The sequence below is a fragment of the Oncorhynchus masou genome, chromosome 10 (genome assembly GCF_036934945.1).
Source record: "Oncorhynchus masou masou isolate Uvic2021 chromosome 10, UVic_Omas_1.1, whole genome shotgun sequence".
Lineage (NCBI taxonomy): Eukaryota > Metazoa > Chordata > Actinopteri > Salmoniformes > Salmonidae > Oncorhynchus > Oncorhynchus masou.
In genome coordinates this window covers 21,642,435-21,663,642 of record NC_088221.1, presented here as the reverse complement: position 1 = coordinate 21,663,642, position 21,208 = coordinate 21,642,435, and the positions used below count along the sequence as shown (strand labels likewise).

Sequence of the window (21,208 nt, the reverse complement as noted above, 5' to 3'; positions counted from 1 at the left end):
AGTAGAGAATGATTTATTTCAGCTTTTCTTTCTTTCATCCCGTTCCAGGTGGTCAGAAGTTTACATAAACTCAATTAGTATTTGGTAGCATTGCCTTTAAAATTGTTTAACTTGGGTCAAATGTTTGGTGTAGCCTTCCACAAGCTTCCCACAATAAGTTGGGTGAATTTTGGCCCATTCCTCCTGACAGAGCTGGTGTAACTGAGTCAGGTTTGTAGGCCTCCTTGCTCGCACACGCTTGTTCAGTTCTGCACACAAATCTTCTATGAGATTGAGGTCAGGGCTTTGTGATGGCCACTCCAATACCTTGACTTTGTTGTCCTTAAGCCATTTTGCCACAACTTTGGAAGTATGCTTGGGGTCATTGTCCATTTGCAAGACCCATTTGCGACCAAGCTTTAACTTCCTGACTGATGTCTTGAGATGTTGCTTCAATATATCCACATCATTTTCCAGCCTCATGATGCCATCTATTTTGTGTAGTGCACCTCATGATGCCATCTATTTTGTGTAGTGCACCAGTCCCTCCCACAGCAAAGCACCCCCACAACATGATGCTGCCACCCCCATGCTTCACGTTTGGGATGTGTTCTTCGGCTTGCAAGCTTCCCCCCTTTTTCCTCCAAACATAATGATGGTCATTATGGCCAAACAGTTCTATTTTTATTTAATCAGACCAGAGGACATTTCTCCAAAAATTACGAACGTTGTCCGCATGTGCAGTTGCAAACCGTAGTTCAGCTTTTTTTATGGCGGTTTTGGAGCAGTGGCTTCTTCCTTGCTGAGCATCCCTTCAGGTTATGTCGATATAGGTCTGGTTTTACTGTGGATATAGACACTTTTGTATCCGTTTTCTCCAGCATCTTCACAAGGTCCTTTGCTGTTGTTCTGGGATTGATATGCACTTTTCGCATCAAAGTACGTAGCAGTATGACGGCTTTGTGGTCCCATGGTGTTTATATTTGCGTACTATTGTTTGTACAGATGAACGTGGTACCTTCAGGCATTTCGAAATTGCTCCCAAGGATGAACCAGAGTTGTGGAGGTCTACAAAACTAGTTTTAATGACTCCGACCTAAGTGTATGTAAACTTCCGACTCCAATTGTACCCTAATGGTTAGAGTGTTGGACCAGTAACTGAAAGGTTGCCAGATCGAATCCCTGAGCTGACCAGCAAAATATCTGTCATTCTGCCACCGAACAAAGCAGTTAACCCACTGTTTCTAGGCTGTCATTGTAAATAAGAATTTGTTCTTAACTGACTTGCTTGGTTAAATAAAAAAAAAGAAAATCAGCAGTTGAAGCAATAAAGCTGCTCCTTTCACTTAAAAGCTGAGGGAAATGTAACCACTCAAATTCATAGACAGGGCTATGGATGCAAGGACCGGCTGTCCATGATATCAAAATCATAGTTGGTGCGGCTGGCTTCCGGGTTGGTTGCGCACTGTGTTAAGAAGCAGTGCGGCTTGGTTGGGTTGTGTTTCGGAGGACACATAACTTTGGACCTTCGTCTCTCCCGAGCCCGTACAGGAGTTGTAGCGATGAGACAAAATAGAAACTACTAACAATTGGATACTATGAAATTAGGGAGTAAAATGTAAAATATATATATATATTATTTAAACTGACTATCCTACCGATCCTCGACTTCGGCGATGTCATTTACAAAATAGCCTCCAACACTCTACTCAACAAATTGGATGCAGTCTATCACAGTGCCATCCGTTTTGTTACCAAAGCCCCATATACTACCCACCACTGCAACCTATATTCTCTCGTTGGCTGGCCCTTGCTTCATACTCGTCGCCAAATCCACTGGCTCCAGGTCATCTACAAGTCTATGCTAGGTAAAGCCACATCTTCTCAGCACCCATCCGTAGCACGTGCTCCAGCAGGTGTATCTCACTGGTCACCCCGAAAGCCAATTCTTCCTTTGGCCACCTCTTCTTCCAGTTCTCTGGAACGAACTGCAAAAATCTCTGAAGCTGGAGACTCTTACCTCCCTCACTAGCTTTAAGCACCAGCTCTCAGAGCAGCTCACAGATCACTGCACCTGTACATAGCCCACCTATAATTTAGCCCAAACAACTACCTCTTTCCCTACTGTATTTATTTTATTTATTTATTTATTTTGCTCCTTTGCAACTGTTACGGATATCAGTATCCTGTGTGTGTATCCTGTGTGTGTGTATCCTGTGTTCTTTTCTCTCCTTCTCCCCCCACAGGTGAAAATCATCACTCCCCAATCAGTCACCAATCCAATCATCAATCAGAAGACACATCTCCTGTTTCCTACCCTATCACAGTTCCTTTCCCTTGGTTTAAAAACCCTGTCAGTTGTTTGCTCTAAAGCTCAATCTCTCTGTAAATGCCATGTCTGTAGATCTCTCTGTTTCACTCTCTTTATGTATTGAGCTATCTTTTGTTTGAGCACCTCCATAGCACTTTGTCCTCACCTGTGAGTATTGTTTTTGGTTATGGTGTTTGTGTTTGTTTGCTGGTGGGAAAAGGGGAAAGACAAGTCGCCCATGGGCATACAATACCCGTAGGTAGACTTTGTTAAATACACTAGTTAGAACTGGGCGGACCACCCACTGTATTTTTGGTTAGTTAGTTAGCTGTTGTTAAAGTAGGCTAGTCTAGCTTAGGGGTGTTTTTGAATACTTATTGTTTCTTTCCTTGGGTCCAGCTCAGCCCCTTTTCCTGCCCCCCCATTACCATGTGTTTTCAAATAAATCTTGAGTTTGACGGTAGATTTCAGTTGTCCTGGTTATTTCGTTCACACTTTTACTTTGTCACTATTATAATTTGCCTGAGTTATGTTACGGGTCTCATTACCATCCCCCCTAGACTGTCGGGCCAAAAGGGATTTGTAACAGCACCCCATTATTTTTATTTCTACTTTGCACATTCTTCCACTGCAAATCCACCATTCCAGTGTTTTACTTGCTATATTGTATTTACTGTACATAGCTCATCTGTAAATAGCCCATCCAATCTACCTCATCTCCATACTGTATTTATTGATTTATTTATCTTGCTCCTTTGCACCCCAGTATCGCAACTTGCACATTCAAACATTCCAGTGTTTAATTGCTATATTGTAAATAATTTCCACCATAGCCTATTTATTGCCTTACCTCTCTTATCCTACCTCATTTGCACATGCTGTATCCTACCTCATTTGCACATGCTGTATATAGATTTTGCTACGAACTGCTTTGCTTTATCGTGGCCAGGTGGTAGTTGCAAATGAGAACTTGTTCTCAACTAGCTTACCTGGTTAAATAAAGGTGAAATGAGGCATTTATACTTTATATTCTTTAAGAATGAAATATCATTCATTTAGAAGTCAAAAAATATATGTGCAATTGCAGATTTCCCCTTTAAGCTAACGGCCTGTCCGATCCTGTAGTGCAGCTGTCAGAAAGTGTAAGATCTGCTGGCTACTAGTGTTGGAGAATTTCCAGATTTCCCAGTACCTAGACTGTTCTCCCAGAAGTAGTGAGCATAATCAACATAGGGTTAATTAGCAGACATGTGTAAGCAGAATAAGGGCTGAGCCCAGGTGAATGTACAGGGCTGGATCAACAGAAATCAGTATAGGCACCACAAGCCATGTATCTGCAATAAGAATAGGTTTGTACTAATCAAATAATATTTGACATATACATGTTCCCAACATAACTGTATGTAATACATGTATTATTTTTTTGCATTAGTACCATGGTGACGCCACCAATATAATCTAAGATGAGCATAAATAAGTCAGAAGTGAGTGAACAAGCCAGAAGCGGGACAGGAAGATAATAGTGGTGAAATGCCAAGGGGTGTTAATCATTTACAAAGAGAGGAGTGTCCATATATGTTATGTAAGGGCAAAACTGTATAAAAGCAGAGTGCTGAGACTGGAGAGGTCAGTTGTTCCATTGAATTGCTCGGCTTCTGTTACTTTTGTAATAAAGTCTATTTGAATTCACGAGTTCCGGTATCTGAGAAATATTTGGACCAATATTTCCACGACACTAGCTAACTTGAGTTGGCTAACTAGCGGCTAACATTAATAGAAGCTAGCTAGTAGCGTCACGTATCTTCAGAAACCCAGAGGAAACTCTAGAATTGCCGGTATCTAGAGTTACTATCTGGTCTCTTCACTGTTCGCCATTAACCAGGGATCAAAATCACCTTAGAATCACAGTTACCTACTTTAACTTCAAAACTAGCCCGGTCTTCTCCCCCTCACGCTTGCTATTGGTGGAAACATACTGAACTCTTGCTGTGCCCAATCGAACTGGCAAACTAGGACTGATGATTTGGTTAGCTAGATAGGATGTATGTTTGCTTGGTTACCATGGTAACTACTATAGCTATGTAGTGTAAACTTTCTAGCTACTTCAGTGGATGTTGAACAAATTTCTACCAGCAAATGAACACATTTATAACCATGGTATAAAAGAGATAATCAACTTGGAGCTCTATGCCTTCTCTGGAACACACCTTCCACGTCGTTCATTATTTTCCATAGAACGCATAGCCCCTCGTTGATTATCCTTTACATAATGTACGCTCTAGAATGCTCTTCAAGCCAATCAGAAACGAGTATTCCACTGTAGCCATTGGTCGGCCATATTGACATACCCCAGTAGAAGCAGTCCTCCATAGCAATGACTGGAATTCTACAGTATTTCAATGAAATATTTCAAGGACAAAATTACATGTATTTATGTATTTTTTGTTGTAGTGTGGACAGTAACATTAGAACTTTAAAAAAATTATACTTTAAGGATTTAAAAAAATAGTTATGTTTAGCTCACATAATATAATTTAAAAGTATTTATTAAGGTGTCTGTTACAGAATAAACGTGGCAAAAACAAATGTACAGTTAATAAAAATATATATTTTTTTACAATGGTGGTGGAGTGCCAAGCCAAGATGGAGGAGCTGTGGCTTCAAAACAGAGCCCCCTGTCAGTCAACTGGTGTGTGTGTGTGTGTATATATATATATATATATATATATATATATCTCAATGGTTGCGACCCCATGTGGTCATTAACTGTTAGAAGTATGTGTGTAATTATGGAATGGTTTTGACTCTGTGCTATCTTTTAATTATTTGTTTGTGATGAAAGTAGGCCTACATCCTTTTTATTTGATAAAGCACTGATTTATTAATGAATTTGTATTAATATTTGCTAGTAATTATGCCAATCAATAAATTAAGTCTTGTTATGAATGATTAATGGAAATGTAATGAAAATATTTATGTAATTTAATAACTAATTTTGTTTTTATTATAGAGCATTTACTGATAATAAAGTGAAGGAAAAACTGAACTAAAGGATTATTTTTGTTTATTTTTTTTACATTTTAAAGGATCACACCGGAGTTAGTATAACCTGATTTTATATGAAAAATACAATATTTTCAATTATCGTTTTTGGAGACCAGTTTAGACGTAATATTTTTAATCACAAATCTATTTAAACACGTGCTTGTACGATTATTCTAGGTAAAAGGGTGGTAAAACATTTAAAAACATTTATTTTTTGGAGTGCAGTTGGAACTCACCCGCTGGTGAAGTGGTACACTCCCCCTGGTCTCGGATTGACACTTCGGCTCTCCCGGTTTATTCTTGTGCGCACTCAACGGACCAAAGAATGCGGCGAACAATGGGCAGGACGAACATTTGGATTAATTATATCTGAATGCGAAACTTTTTTTTCGAAAAATGAGCTGGCTGTTAGGTCGATGGATTATTTTTTGCATAACAGGTAAATGTTTTTTTCTTTACTCACTCAGCATGTTGTTTTGTCATCTGTCTGCGAAAGCCGTGGATGCAGCCAGCAACAGTTTGACCCCTTCACTTTATTCCAGCAGCTAACGGGTCTACCTTTACAGTAGGCTACGACCTCAAAAGTCAACATGACTTTTGGATTCCCTTCATTTTGATAAACATACTTTTGTTTGCCCACTTGTTGTGTTGGGGGATTAGTCTGATTTGCTTTATTTTTTGAACCTGTGCAGTGATAGGCTTTAGGTAGTCTACTCTTGTTTTTCCTCTATTGTTTTTTGTCCTAAATTACAGGAGGAATGTGTGGAATGAGGACGCTAGTGAAAACACGTTTATTCTTAATATATTTTGTAATTGTGGGTTGGTTTGTATGCAGGGCTTATCTGTAAACAATACTCTAGTCTCAGTATGAGTTCCCTTCAAAATAAAGATGAAATAGAAAATAGAAGGTCCCGTTATGCCTGCACCCCAATGACTCACATACACATTTAATAGGCCGAGATATGCTGGTCCTCTATTATAACACACATATAACTCTCATTCTGAGAGCCCAATTTCCCACCTTTGATTTTGTAATTTAATATAAATGTAACCATTATTTAATTCTGTATTTTGAAGAGGTTTTTCTGTAGACCTATACAAGAACAAAAAAAGTCCTCTAGGGAGTCAAATCTGTGTGTTGGAATGCCTGGCAAGAAAACGTGTCAGTTGTTTGCAAGGAAAGGACCTGCTGTGGTCAGGAAGCATGCTGTGACTCAGAACTTTGACCAAGAAGAGCCTAGTAGACTGGTTAAACTATAACCAGTTTGTGTTGTCTACTCTTCTATAAAAGAGAACATTATTTGATTGTGTAAAAAAAGAACACTATTTGATGGTGTATGGTACAGTGGCTTACGAAAGTATTCACCCCCTTGGCATTTTTCCTATTTTTTTGCCTTTCAACCTGGAATAAAACTTTATTTTTTGGGGGGGGGTTGTATCATTTGATTTACACAACATGCCTACCACTGAAGATACAAAATATTTTTTGGGTGAAACAAACAAGAAATAAGACCAAAAAACAGAACTTGAGTGTGCATAACTATTCACCCTCCTCAAATTCAATACATTGTAGAGCCACCTTTTGCAGCAATTACAGCTTGTACAGCTTAAACTGGTCCTATGAACATATACTCCAATCTCCACTGTGGAGCTTTGCAGCTCCTTCAGGGTTATCTTTGGTCTCTTTGTTGCCTCGGATTAATTTCCTCCTTGGTGGGCAGCCCTCTCTTGGCGGGTTTGTTGTGGTGCCATATTATTAAAATATTTTAATAATGGATTTAATGGTGCTCCATGGGATGTTCAAAGTTGCAGATATTTTTTTATAACCCAACCCTGATCTGTACTTCTCCACAACTTTGTCCGTGACCTGTTTGGATAGCTCCTTGGTCTTCATGGTGCCGCTTGCTTGTTAGTGCCCCTTGCTTAGTGGTGTTGCATACTCTGGGGACTTTCAGAACAGGTGTATAAATACACTGAGATCATGTGACACTTAAATAAAGTCCACCTGTGTGCAATCTAACTAATTATGTGACTTCTGAAGGTAATTGGTTGCACCAGATCTTATTTAGGGACTTCATAGCAAAGGGAGTGAATACACCACTTTTCACCACATGCACCATTCAGTTAATTTTTTTGAATTAGTCCAAAATATTCAAGTGAAAAGAAAAAATACGTTATTTTTTTAATTTCACTTCACCAATTTGGACTATTTTGTGTATGTCCATTACATGAAATCCAAATAAAAATCAATTAAAAATTACAGGTTATAATGCAAAAAAATAGGAAAAACACCAAGGGGGATGAATACCTTTGCAAGGCACTAAATACACTGAACAAAAATGCAACATGAAACAAATTCAAAGATTTATTAAATTACCGTTCATAAGGAAATTAGTTCATTTAAATACATTCACTAGGCCCTAATCTATGGATAACAGATATGCTTCTGTTGGTCACAGATACCTTCCAAAAAAAAGTAGGGGTGTGGAGCCGAAAACCAGTCAGTATCTGGTGTGACCACCATTTGCCTCATGCATCGTGACACATCTCCTTCATATATAGTTGATCAGGCTGTTGATTGTGGCCTGTGGAATGTTGTCCCATCCCTCTTCAATGACTGTGTGAAGTTGCTGGATATTGGCGGGAACTGAAACACGCTGTCGTACACGTCGATCCAGAGCATCCTAAACATGTTCAATGGGTGACATGTCTGATGAGTATGCAGGTTATGGATGAACTGGGATGGTTTCAGCTTCCAGGAAATGTGAACAGATCTTTGCAAAATGGAGCTGTGCATTATCATGCTGAAACATGACGTGATGGCGGCGGATGAATGGCACAACAATGGGCCTCACTATCTTGTCAAGGTATTGCTGCATTCAAAATGCCATTGATAAAATGCAATTGTGTTTGTTGTCCGTAACTTATGTCTGCCCAAACCATAACCCCACCGTCACCATGGGTCACTCTGTTCACAACATTGACATCAGCAAAGCGTTTGCCCACGTGATGCCATACACACTGTCTGCCATCTGCCCGGTACAGTTGAAACCGGGATTCATCCGTTTAGATCACACTTCTCCAGCGTACCAGTGGCCATCGAAGGTGAGAATTTGCCCACTGAAGTTGGTTACGACGGTGAACTGCAGTTAGGTCAAGACCCTGGTGAGGATGACGAGAACGCAGATGAGCTTCCATGAGACAATTTATGCATAGACTGTCAGAAACAATCTGGTTGTGCAAACCCACAGTTTCAACAGCTGTCCGGGTGGCTGGTCACAGACAGTCACACAGGTGAAGAAGCCAGATGTGGAGGTCCTGGACTGGTGTGGTCTGCGTATTGTGAAGCCGGTTGGACAAACTGGCCAAGTTGTCGAAAACAACATTGGAGGTAGCTTATGGTAGGGAAATTAACATAAAATTCTCTGGCAATAGCTCTGGTGGACAATCCCTCAAGTCAGCATGGCAAATGCACAAGCTCTCAACTTGAGACATCTGTGTCATTGTGTTGTGTGACAAAACTGCACATTTTAGAGTTGACTTTTATTGTCCCAAGCACAAGGTCCACCTGTGTTATGATCATGCTGTTTAATCAGCTCACTGATATGCCACACCTGTCAGGTGGATGGATTATCTTGGCAAAGGAGAAAAGATCACTAACGGGGATATAAACAAATTTGTGCACAACAGTTTAGAAAAATATGTTTTTTGTGCTTTTTTTAACATTTTATTTCTGCTCATGAAACATGGAACCAACACTTGCATAAATGCATATTGCATTTATATTTTTGTTCAGTATAGTTAAGTGTTTCTGGTAATTTGTTGTGAATATGGATTAGGAAATGTATGTTTTGAGTTGAATCAGGATCATACAGTACATTCAGTAAGTATTCAGACCCTTGACCTTCTCCACATTGTTAAGTTACAGCCTTGTTCTAAAATTGATTCAAATGTTGTTTTTTTCGGTAATCAATCTACACACAATACCTCATAATGAAAAAGCAAAAACAGGTTGGTATTTTTTTGCTAAAAAAATATATATAAAAAATATCACAAGTATTCAGTACCTTTATTCACATACTTTGTTGCGTAAAGGGTAAAGTGGTTAGAGCGTTGAGCCAGTAACTGAAAGGTTGCTAGATCGAATCCCCGAGCTGACAAGGTAAATATCTGTCGTTTTGCCCCTGAACAAGGAAGTTAACCGACTGTTCCTAGGCCATCATTGTAAATAGAAGTTAACTTACTTGCCTAGTTAAAAAAACTTATATATATATATATATATATATCTATATATACAGTGGGGAGAACAAGTATTTGATACGCTGCCTATTTTGCAGGTTTTCCCACTTACAAAGCATGTAGAGGTCTGTAATTCTTTTTCATAGGTACACTTCAACTGTGAGAGACAGTATCTAAAACAAAAATCCAGAAAATCACATTGTATGATTTTTAAGTAATAAATTAGCATTTTATTGCGTGACATAAGTATTTGATACATCAGAAGAGCAGAACTTAATATTTGGTACGGAAACCTTTGTTTGCAATTACAGAGATCATACGTTTCCTCTAGTTCTTGACCAGGTTTGCACACACTGCAACAGGGATTTTGGCCCACTCCTCCATACAGACCTTCTCCAGATCCTTCAGGTTTCGGGGCTGTCGCTGGGCAATACGGACTTTCAGCTCCTTCCAAAGATTTTCTATTAGGTTTAGGTCTGGAGACTGGCTAGGCCACTCCAGGACCTTGAGATGCTTCTGACGGAGCCACTCCTTAGTTTCCCTGGCTGTGTCTTTCGGGTCGTTTTCATGCTGGAAGACCCAGCCACGACCCATCTTCAATGCTCTTACCGAGGGAAGGAGGTTGTTGGCCAAGATCTCGCAATACATGGCCCCATCCATCCTCCCCTCAATACGGTGCAGTTGTCCTGTCCCCTTTGCAGAAAAGCTTCCCCAAAGAATGATGTTTCCACCTCCATGCTTCACGGTTGGGATGGTGTTTTGGGGGTTGTACTCATCCTTCTTCTTCCTCTAAACACGGCAAGTGGAGTTTAGACCAAAAAGCTCTATTTTTGTCTCATCAGACCACATGACCTTCTCCCATTAATTCCTCTGGATCATCCAGATGGTCATTGCCAAACTTCAGACGGGCCTGGACATGCGCTGGCTTGAGCAGAGGGACCTTGCGTGCGCTGCAGGATTTTAATCCATGACGGCGTAGTGTGTTACTAATGGTTTTCTTTGAGACTGTGGTCCCAGCTCTCTTCAGGTCATTGACCAGGTCCTGCCGTGTAGTTCTGGGCTGATCCCTCACCTTCCTCATGATCATTGATGCCCCACGAGATGAGATCTTGCATGGAGCCCCAGACCGAGGGTGATTGACCGTCATCTTGAACTTCTTCCATTTTCTAATAATTGCTCCAACAGTTGTTGCCTTCTCACCAAGCTGCTTGCCTATTGTCCTGTAGCCCATCCCAGCCTTGTGCAGGTCTACAATTGTATCCCTGATGTCCTTACACAGCTCTCTGGTCTTGGCCATTGTGGAGAGGTTGGAGTCTGTTTGATTGAGTGTGTGGACAGGTGTTTTTTATACAGGTAACGAGTTCAAACAGGTGCAGTTAATACAGGTAATGAGTGGAGAACAGGAGGGCTTCTTAAAGAAAAACTAACAGGTCTGTGAGTGCCGGAATTCTTACTGGTTGGTAGGTGATCAAATACTTATGTCATGCAATAAAATGCAAATTAATTACTTAAAAATCATACAATGTGATTTCCTCTCACAGTTGAAGTGTACCTATGATAAAAAAAAATACAGACCTCTACATGCTTTGTAAGTAGGAAAACCTGCAAAATCGGCAGTGTATCAAATACTTGTTCTCCCCACTGTATATATAAAAAAATACCTTTGGCAGCGATTACAGCCTCGAGATTCTTCACCGTAGGGATGGTTCCAGGTTTTCTCCAGACGTGACGCTTGGCATTCAGGCCAAAGAGCTCAAACTTGGTTTCATCAGTCAGATCATCTTGTTTCTCATGGTCTGAGAGTCCTTTAGGTGCCTTTTGTCAGACTCAAAGTAGGCTGTCATGTGCCTTTTACTGAAGAGAGGCTTCTGTCTGGCCACTCTACCATAAAGGCCTGATTGGTGGAGTGCTGTAGGGATGGTTGTCCTTCTGGAAGGTTCTCCCATCTCCACAGAGGTACTCTGAAGCTCTTTCAGAGTGACCATTGTGTTCTCGGTCATCTCCCTGACCAAGGTCCTTCTCCCCCAATTGCTCAGTTTGGCCGGGCGGCCAGCACTAGGAAGAGACTTGGTGGTTCCAAACTTCTAACATTTTAAGAGTGATGGAGTCACTTCAAAGCTGCAGAAATTTGTTGGTACCCTTCACCAGATCTATGCCTTGACACAATCCTGTCTCAGAGCTCTACAGACAATTCCTTCTACCTCATGGCTTAGTTTTTGCTCTGACATGCACTGTCAAATGTGGGACCTTATATAGACAGGTGTGTGCCCTTCAAAATCATATCCAATAAAATGAATTTACCACAGGTGGACTCCAATCAAGTTGTAGGAACATCAAGGGTGATCAATGGAAACCAGATGCACCTGAGCTCAATTTCAAATCTCATAGCAAAGGGTCTGATTACTTATGTAAACAAGGTGTTTCTGTTTTTAATCTTTAATACATTTGCACACATTTCTGTAAACCTGTTTTAGCGTTTGTCATTATGGGGTATTGTGTGTAGATTGATGAGGGACACTTTTTATTAAATCCATCTTTGAATAAGGCTGTAAGGTCACAAAATGTGGGGCCTGAATACTTTCTGAATGCACTGTAGGTATAAATGTATTTTTGTTATGTCACACTTGTGGGTATTTTTAGAGGTTTATAAATATGTGTTTTGGAGTGCCTAGTTACATGCACGGACAGTTTTGTGTTGTTCTCTGTTAGAGAGATGCTGAGACAGGCTGACACCTTGGATCAAAGGTCCCAGAATATTTTTTGATGTGTGAATTATGAGGTTACCAAGGTGTCCCACCCTGTCTGTTCTTTCTGTCCCTCTTTCTTTCTCCTCCTCGCTAGAATATAATAAATTCTTCTTCAAATCTCTAACCGCTAATTGGCTGTTCACTGGACCTAATGAGATAATCTCATTGGTTGGAGTCCTCACATCCCCCTCCTCCATTCTGTTGTCCACATACAGGGCCTTCATAAATTAATAATACCCCTTGACTTATTCCACATTATGTTGTATTACAGCCTGAATTTTTAAAAACTATTTTCTACATTGTAGAATAATAGTGAAAACATCACAACTATGAACTAACACATATGGAATCATGTAGTAAAGTGTTAAACAAAAAAATATTTTAGATTTTATATTCTTCACCCTTTGCCGTGATAATAGCTTTGCACACTCTTGTTATTCTCTCAACCAGCTTCATGGGGTAGTCACTTGGAATGCTTTTCCAACAGTCTTGGAGTTCCCACATATGCTGAGCACTTGTTGGCTGCTTTTTCTTCACTCTGCGGTCCAACTCACCCTAAACCATCTCAATTGGGTTGAGGTCAGGTGATTGTAGAGGCCAGGTCATTTGATGCAGCACTCCATCACTCTCCTTCTTGGTCAAATAGTCCTTACACAGCCTGGAGGTGTGTTGGGTCATTGTGCTGTTGCAAAACAAATGATAATCCCAATAAGCGTAAACCAGATGGGTTGGCGTATCACTGCAGAATGCTGTGGTAGACATTCTTACGTTCCCCAGTTTCTGTGTTGTAGTTTGTGTGATTGAGTGTGTTTCAGGAGATGGCTTCCTGAAATCCCCCAGCAGCTGATTGGTCGACTCCACGATTAATTGGAGAGCTGACCCCGCCCCCTCATCAAGAGAGCTATTGGCTATTGGCCGTTCTTTTGCACCAGGCGTGTGTAACAACATGCAGACACGGCGATTGGAACCAAAAATCTCAAATTTGGTCTCATCAGACCAAAGGACAGATTTCCACCAGTCTAATGTCCATGGCTCGTGTTTCTTGGCCCAAGCAAGTCTCTTCTTCTTATTAGTGTCCTTTAGTAGTGGTTTCTTTGCAGCAATTCGACCATGAAGGCCTGATTCACACAGTCTCCTCTGAACAGTTGATGTTGAGATGTGTCTGTTACTTGAACTCTGTGAAGCATGTATTTGGGCTGTAATTTCTAAGGCTGGTAACTCTAATGAACTTATCCTCTGCAGCAGAGGTAACTCTGGGTCTTCCATTCATATGGCGGTCCTCATGAGAGCCAGTTTCATCATAGCGCTTGAGGGTTTTTGCGACTGCACTTGAAGAAACTTTCAAAGTTCTTGAAATGTTCCACATTGACTGACCTTCATGTCTTAAAGTAATGATGGACTGTCATTTCCCTTTGCTTATTTTAGCTGTTCTTGCCATAATATAGACTTGGTCTTTTATCAAATAGTGCTATCTTCTGTATACCACCCCTACCTTGACACAACGCAACTTATTGGCTCAAATGCATTAAGAAGGAAAGAAATTCCACAAATTAAGTTTTAACAAGGCCCACCTGTTAATTGAAATGCTTTCTACATTATTCCATATGTGTTATTTCATAGTTTTGATAGTTATTGTACAATGTAGAAAATAGTAAAAAAATTAAGAAAAAGCCTTGAATGAGTAGGTTTGTCCAATCTTTTGACTGGTACTGAAGGATTCACACCTCTTTGCTTTGACACTCCAAATTGAGCTCAGGTGCATCCAATTTCTACAACTTGATTGGAGTCCTGTTGCCAATTAAAACATTTTGGGACATGATTTAGAAAGAAACACCTGTCTATACACTATAAGATCCCACAGTTGACAATTCAGAATGTCAGAGCAGAAACTATACCATAAAGTCCAAGTCCGTAGATCTCCAAGATAGAATTGTGATGAGGCATATATCTGTGGAAGGGTATAAAACTACTTCTAGTGTGTTGAAAGTTTCCAAGAGCACAGTTTCTATCATTGGGAAATGGAAAAAATATGGAACTACCCAGACTCTGCTTAGAGCTGAATGTTCGACCAAACTGAGCAACCGGGCAAGAGGAACCTTGGTCAGGTCGGTGACCAGAACCCAAAGAACCCACTCCTGGAGTTTGCAACAAGGCACATGAAAGACAGATTATTAGGCAAAAGAATCTGTGGTCTGATGAGACAAAAATGTAACTATTTGGCCTGAATGCAAAGCTCTATGTCTGGAGAAACCAGACACAGCTCCTCATCCGTCTAACAACATCCCTACTGTGAAGCATGGTGATGTCAGCTTCATGCTATGGGGTGCTTTTCAGCAGCAGGGACGGGGAAACTGGTAAGGATAGAAGGAAACAATAAATGGAGCCAAATACAGGCAAATCCTTGATGAGAACCTGTTCAGAGTACAAATGAGCTTTGAGGGGGGCGAAGATGTACATTCCAACAGGACAATGACCCCAAGCATACAGCAAAAACTGTATGGCTTCAGAAAAAGAATGTGAAAGTCCTTGAGTGGCACAGCCAAAGCCTAGACTTGAATCCCATTGAAAATCTGTGGAAAGACTTGAAGATTGCTGTTCACCGTCGCTCCCAATCTAACTTAACAAGGAAGAATGGGAGAGAATCCCCAAATCCAGATGTGCAAAGCTGATACAGTAATACCCCAGATGACTCAAAGCTGTAATCACAGCCAAAGGTGCTTCTACAATGTATTGACTCATTTGTGAATACTTATGTAAATGCAATATTTCTGTCTTTCATTTTCAATACATTTGCAAAACATTCTAGTAACATCCTTTCACTTTGTTATTATAGGGTATTGTGTGTAGATTAGACAGGTGAGAAAAAAATATTGAATTCAGTTTGAATTCCGGCTGTAACACAACAACATTTGGAATAAGTCAAGGGGTATGAATACTCTCTGAAGGCACTGTAGGATTATACTAATTCCAAACAATGCGCTGGACCATGAACAAAAAGACTAAGGGAGGGACACATTTACCCCACGGGAGGAATTTAGAAGCATGGCCCCTCTCTCCTCCATCTTTCTTTTTCTCCAACCCTCTCATATTTAAAATTAAAAAAATATATATATATAAAGAACAGAACTGCCACTTTTCTCTCTCTCTCATTTGTTTTGCACTGACCAGAGGTAACTGACATCTACCTCTGACTCTGTAGGAGGAGTTGGTGAACCGTTGGTGCAGGGTCAGATATTTATTTAGTTTGAGCCTATATCTGTTGTTAGCCGCAACTTCTAATTGGAGCTCTGTAGGAAATTTGAATGCCATAATTATGAATCGCCATGGCTCCTCTTTAGTACAAAGTGTGAATCTCAATCTGTGTAAAACTGCCTCCCCTCCTTGTCTCATTCCCTTCATCTGCACTAAACTGAAAACTGCTGCTAAGGAGAGGGCCACTGTGTAGAACCGTTTGCTGTGATTTTCTCTTTTCTTGGAAATGTTTGGAGTGAGTTCCTGCTGCATGCCCCACCTAGACTGGCTGCAGAGTATACTGCTCTGGCTACAACCCCCTCACTGTTCCCATGTTTCATGACAACCCCCTACCTCCCTACTACAGTCCTGCCCCTGCCCCCCACACACAGTGGAATGTAACCTCTGTGACCTCCCGTGTACTGGAGAGAGAAGCCCCCCGCATCTAGATAATGTGCAAGTCACCACTTGGCAATCTCCCAGTTGGGGATTGAGTTTTTTATTTTTTTATTTAACTAGGGAAGTCAGGTAAGAACAAATTCTTATTTATAATGACGGCCTACCCCGGCAAACCCAGACGACGCTGGGCCAATTGTGCGCCGCCCTATGGGATTCCCAATCACAGCCAGATGTGATTCAACCTGGATTTGAACCAAGGACTGTGGTGTCACCCCTTGCATTGAGATGCAGTGCCTTAGACACCTGCGCCACTCAAGAGCCCAGCTGGAGTCATCATTACGCATACACACACACCCACAAACGGTTCTCAGTGGAGTCAGACCAGATGTTTTTAGGCGTTGGTGAAATCAGGTCATCACTTCCACAACAGATACAGACCCGCTCCTGAGTTTTGTGATTTAGTTAACTGAGAGGATCCTTCTGGAATCCCCCTTAACCTGTTGGATGTGCGGGGGGTATGAAAGGGAGAGTTGGACTGCTGTGGGCTCTACTCTGGGTAGAGGCTAAATGGTGTTGGACTGGGTGCTTCTCAAAGCTGGTGTTGGAGAGCGTTCAACTGTAAAGTCTAATCTCCTTACCATTTGCATGTTTCTCTGACTATTCAAAAGATACAATCCATGGCCAAAAGTATGTGGACACCTCTTCAAATGAGAGGATTTAGCAACTTCAGCCACACCCATAGCTGACAGGTGTATAAACTCGAGCACACAGCCATGCGATCTCCATAGACAAACATTGGCAGTAGAATGGCCTTACTGAAAAGCTCAGTGACATTCAGTGTGGCACCATCATAGGATGCCACCTTTCCAACAAGTCAGTTTGTCAAATTTCTGCCCTGCTAGAGCTGCCCCGGTCAACTGTAAGTACTGTTATTGTGAAGTTGAAACATCTCAGAGCAACAACGGCTCAGCCGCGAAGTGGTAGGCCACAGAAGCTCACAAAACTGTGCTGAAGCGTGTAAAAATTGTACTCGGTTGCAACACTCACTACTGAGTTCCAAACTGCCTCTGGAAGCAAAGTCAGCACGAGAACTGTTCGTCGGTAGCTCCATGAAATGGGTTTCCATGGTCGAGCAGCCGCATACAATAAAATCACCATGCGCAATGCCAAGCGTCGGCTGGAGTAGTGTAAAGCTCACCGCCATTGAACTCTGGAGCGGTGAAAACGTGTTCTCTGGAGTGATCATTCACGCTTCACCATCTAGCAGTCCGACAGGCGGATCTGGGTTTGGCGGATGGCAGGAGAACACTACCTGCACCAATGCATAGTGCCAACTGTAAAGTTTGGTGGAGGAACAATGGTCTGGGGTTGTTTGTCATGGTTCTTGCAAGGCCCCTTAGTTCCAGTGAAGAACTGGAACGCTACAGCATACAATGACATTCTAGACGATTCTGGGCTTCCAACTTTGTGGCAACCGTTTGGGGAAGGCCCTTTCCTGTTTCAGCATGACAATGTCCACAGGCACAAAGAGAGGTCAATACAGAAGAAATGGTTTGTCGGGATTGGTATGGAAGAACTTGACTGGCCTGCACAGAGCCCTGACCTCAACCCCATCGAACACCTTTGGGGTGAATTGGAATGCCGACTGCGAGCCAGGCCTAATCACCCAACATCAGTGCCCGACCTCACTAATGCTCCTGTGGCTGAATGGAAGCAAGCATCGAATAAATGTTCCAAAATCTAGTGGCAAGCCTTCCCAGAAGTGTGGAGGCTGCTACTGCAGCAAAGTGGGGACCAACTCCATATTAATGGCCATGATTTTGGAATAAGATGTTTGATGAGGTGTCCATATACTTCTGGTCATGTAGTGTATGTTAAAGGCCTTATGTGCAGACTTCCTTTAGATATTTAAAATGTGACACCTACTTCTCTATTCGTAGGACTGTGTTAACTTTATATTGTCATAATATAACATTAAATATTGTTTTGATTATTGTATTATTAAATAACCGCTTCCCGTCTATTTTCTCCCTCATTTTCTCACACCTTGTCTGTGTGTGTATCAGTCTGTGTGTGTGCGGGGGTGCAGGTGACGGTTCGGGAGAAGAGGCGTTTCGCCATGCTCTTCCAGTCGGTGGTGCTCGAGTGTCAGTACCACACGCCTTCCTCCCAGACCCCTGTGGTGCAATGGTGGTACAAATCCTACTGCCGCGACCGCACACGAGACTCCTTCACTTTTCCCGAAAGCTTTGGGGTCCAGGGGCCCGAGTTGGGTGCCGCAGCCCACCTGGAGTGCTCCGACAGCAGCCGCACCGTCCGCATCATAGCGTCCGGCCAGGGAACCTCCATGACTCTTGCTGAGCACTACAAGGGCCGAGACATCGCCATCATCAACAGTACTGTGGAGATTGGTTAATGAGTAGATTTGTGTTGTGATTGGAAGTGGTGTGTGGCGGTGTTTTGTAGTTTTATGAGTTTCAATGACTAGAAATGTTGTGCTTGTGGAAATGTTGTCAGGGAAGACATACGACATGTGCAGACACGTTATAATGCTGTTTACTGTATGTCAGTGCTTCAGTGTTATAGGCGGTGGTCTTGTCCATCATAGCCTGTCTATTATCCCAGTCTACTGTTTATGATCCATCTCCCAACAGGAAACATGGCTGCTTGTGCTCTGCTTTTCCTGCTCCTTAAATAGTTCTCTGTCTCTGCTTCACAATAGGCCAGGCTACACACACACACACACACACACACACACACACACACACACACACACACACACACACACACACACACACACACACACACACACACACACACACACACACACACACATTGTTAACGACACTGACCCCTGTTCACAATGGAGTGGTCTTCTTCACACACTGCCCTCTCTTATCCTAGTCACAATAAACCACCCCCATTGAGTTTCTTATCCAAATGAAATACCCACCTTTTTCTGCCTTTCAATAGAGAGCACCCACCTACTTTTGTGTCTCTTTTTTAACAAAACACCCTCCTGTTGTCATAATTCTTATATAGAAAGCTGTTGGATGTATGAATGAGTCCAATGTCAATGGAATGTATCTTTGAGGTTTGTTCAGTGTATTGTTTGACCAATGCCGGGTGTACACTACATGACTTTCAAAATCTTAACATCACTGAGCCTCTCACATTAAACAACCAACTTTCCTGTAGATTTGTAGGTTTGGCACAGACGGGGTGTCACACACAACAAGATTCTTCACTTGATCTTGAGGATTCTCAATACCACCAATTTGTCTCTCGAAAACAATGATGCAATGATGTGATTAGATTGTTAACGTAGCTACTGTAGAACGAGCTGTGGTTCAAAACAACCTCAAACGTTTTCAGTCAGACATTCACGCTTGCCATACAGAGTTGAAATATCTAGCCAACATTTTGAATTAAGTAACATTGCCTGTGAGCTTTAGAGGTGTAACGATTTGATACTTTGGCTGTGGTTAAAGGCAAGTACCAACACACATTCTGTGTGATGCGAAACAACGTCATCATTTCACTGGCTTCTTTTCTGCCAAGCTCTCATTGGCTATTGCTGATCACCTTCCTTAAAAGTTGTCGTTGCACATCTCACACTACAGAGCATTGCAGATTTTGTGCTGATGAAATCAAACATGTTTGAAAATATCGGGACGCCTGGGACTGCTCAAAGATGGGATCGGTAGCCCTGAGATTGCGTCTCTGACCCGCTCACATTAAACGAGTGCCAGTGACGGCCGCACGCCCTGAGTAGGCAACGATATGGGGATTTTGTCTCCGACTTCAAAAACTTGGGACAGCTAAATCGGTGCCAAAATCATGAAGTGTACATCTGGCTTAGCAGTATATCATTTTGTTACTGTATGCAGTTGTTGATTATTTGTTAAGTGTGTTTCATATGTATAATTTTTTAGAGTTTTTTTCATAGGATATACTGACCATGCTCTCATATCATTTGACCTCTCACCTATGACCCTTGTCCTGACTTCTGACCCTGTGTCCTGTCCCTGTCCAGAGGCGGACCTGCGGATCGGGAAGCTGCAGTGGGGCGACAGCGGAGTGTACTTCTGTAAGATCGTCATCGCCGACGACCTGGAGGGGAAGAACGAGGGCCAGGTGGAGGTACTGGTGCTGGGTGAGTGACCACAGGAAGGGAACCCTCCGCACACAGGAAGTAAACATTAAACACAGGATTTCAAAAACCTCAGCATCAAAGAGGAAGGGATAGAGCAGAAATTAACAGGAATCTGAACATTCTGTTGGGGCTTTCTTATTTCGAGGTCCTCTCTGGTTTAAAAGGATTTGGGAGTTAAGGAAGTAGGAAACAAGTATACTCTTATGTATTGTCTTGTGTCTCACCTTCTGAACCTTACCACAGCAGTAAAACCAATGCACACCCTAAAACAAACGGATTTGTGCCTTTGCACCAGTCTCATATGCTGACTGTGGTGTGTGCGTTCACTTTTGTGTGTGTGTCAGTGTGTAGGGTAAGTGTATTTGTTTGTTTGGTATGGTTCATAATGGAGTGCTTAATATAAACATCCTTGCTCTCGAGGGCGTCTACATTCCAAAGTGTACTTACAAGTGCTGCCATGACGACGGGCAGAATGGCGTGCGCTGCCCTACACACGGTTCTGATCCTCTCTGAGAGGACCCATTGTTTGGCTGAGCTTACCCTTGTAGACCAGCTGACATAACCTTGACATAGCCACACATAAACCCTTATAACCGCAGATATAGGCCAGGTAGACTTTTGTGCCACAGCATTGAACATAGACTACATAATAGGGAGTTTACAACATATATTACAGGGAGTAGTTCTAGGTTATTATTGTGAGCTATGTTATCAAATTCTTAGGCTGTTGCCATGGCAACATTCCTTTATTTGGGGAGGATGAGACTAAAGTGTGTTAAGGGTCAGTGATGTAGATGTAAAAGGAGAGAGAGAAAGAGAGCGTTATGTTGTGACACAGGAGAGGAGCTGACTTTGGTCTTGTAATTCCTTCAGAGTTAGTCGTCTCCCTCTGTTTTCATAATTTTCCATAGGTTCGCAAGTGGCTTAATCTCATCAAAAGGAAATGATGCCCATCCGTCTCAGTACACAGTTGAAGTTGGAAGTTTACATACACCTTAGCCAAATACATTTAAACTCAGTTTTTCACAATTCCTGACATTTAATCCAAGTAAAAATTCCCTGTTTGAGGTCAGTTAGGATCACTACTTTATTTTAAGAATG

At 41.8% G+C, this 21,208-nt stretch overlaps 1 protein-coding gene across 4 annotated transcripts in view; it reads left to right on the top strand.

The window, feature by feature from the left end:
* The first annotated feature begins 5,618 nt into the window (after positions 1–5,618).
* The window catches only part of LOC135547326 (immunoglobulin-like domain-containing receptor 2), a 34,352-nt gene continuing 18,762 nt past the window's right edge, over positions 5,619–21,208 (top strand). For 3 of the 4 annotated variants that reach the window (XM_064976216.1, XM_064976217.1, XM_064976215.1), the window contains exons 1-3: positions 5,619–5,774; positions 18,018–18,347; positions 19,988–20,107. In XM_064976216.1, coding sequence (XP_064832288.1) covers positions 5,732–5,774; positions 18,018–18,347; positions 19,988–20,107 — 493 coding nt within the window. In that variant the 5' untranslated portion in view covers positions 5,619–5,731. The remainder of the gene's footprint in view (positions 5,775–18,017; positions 18,348–19,987; positions 20,108–21,208) is intronic. The other variant, XM_064976218.1, reaches the window with a different exon arrangement.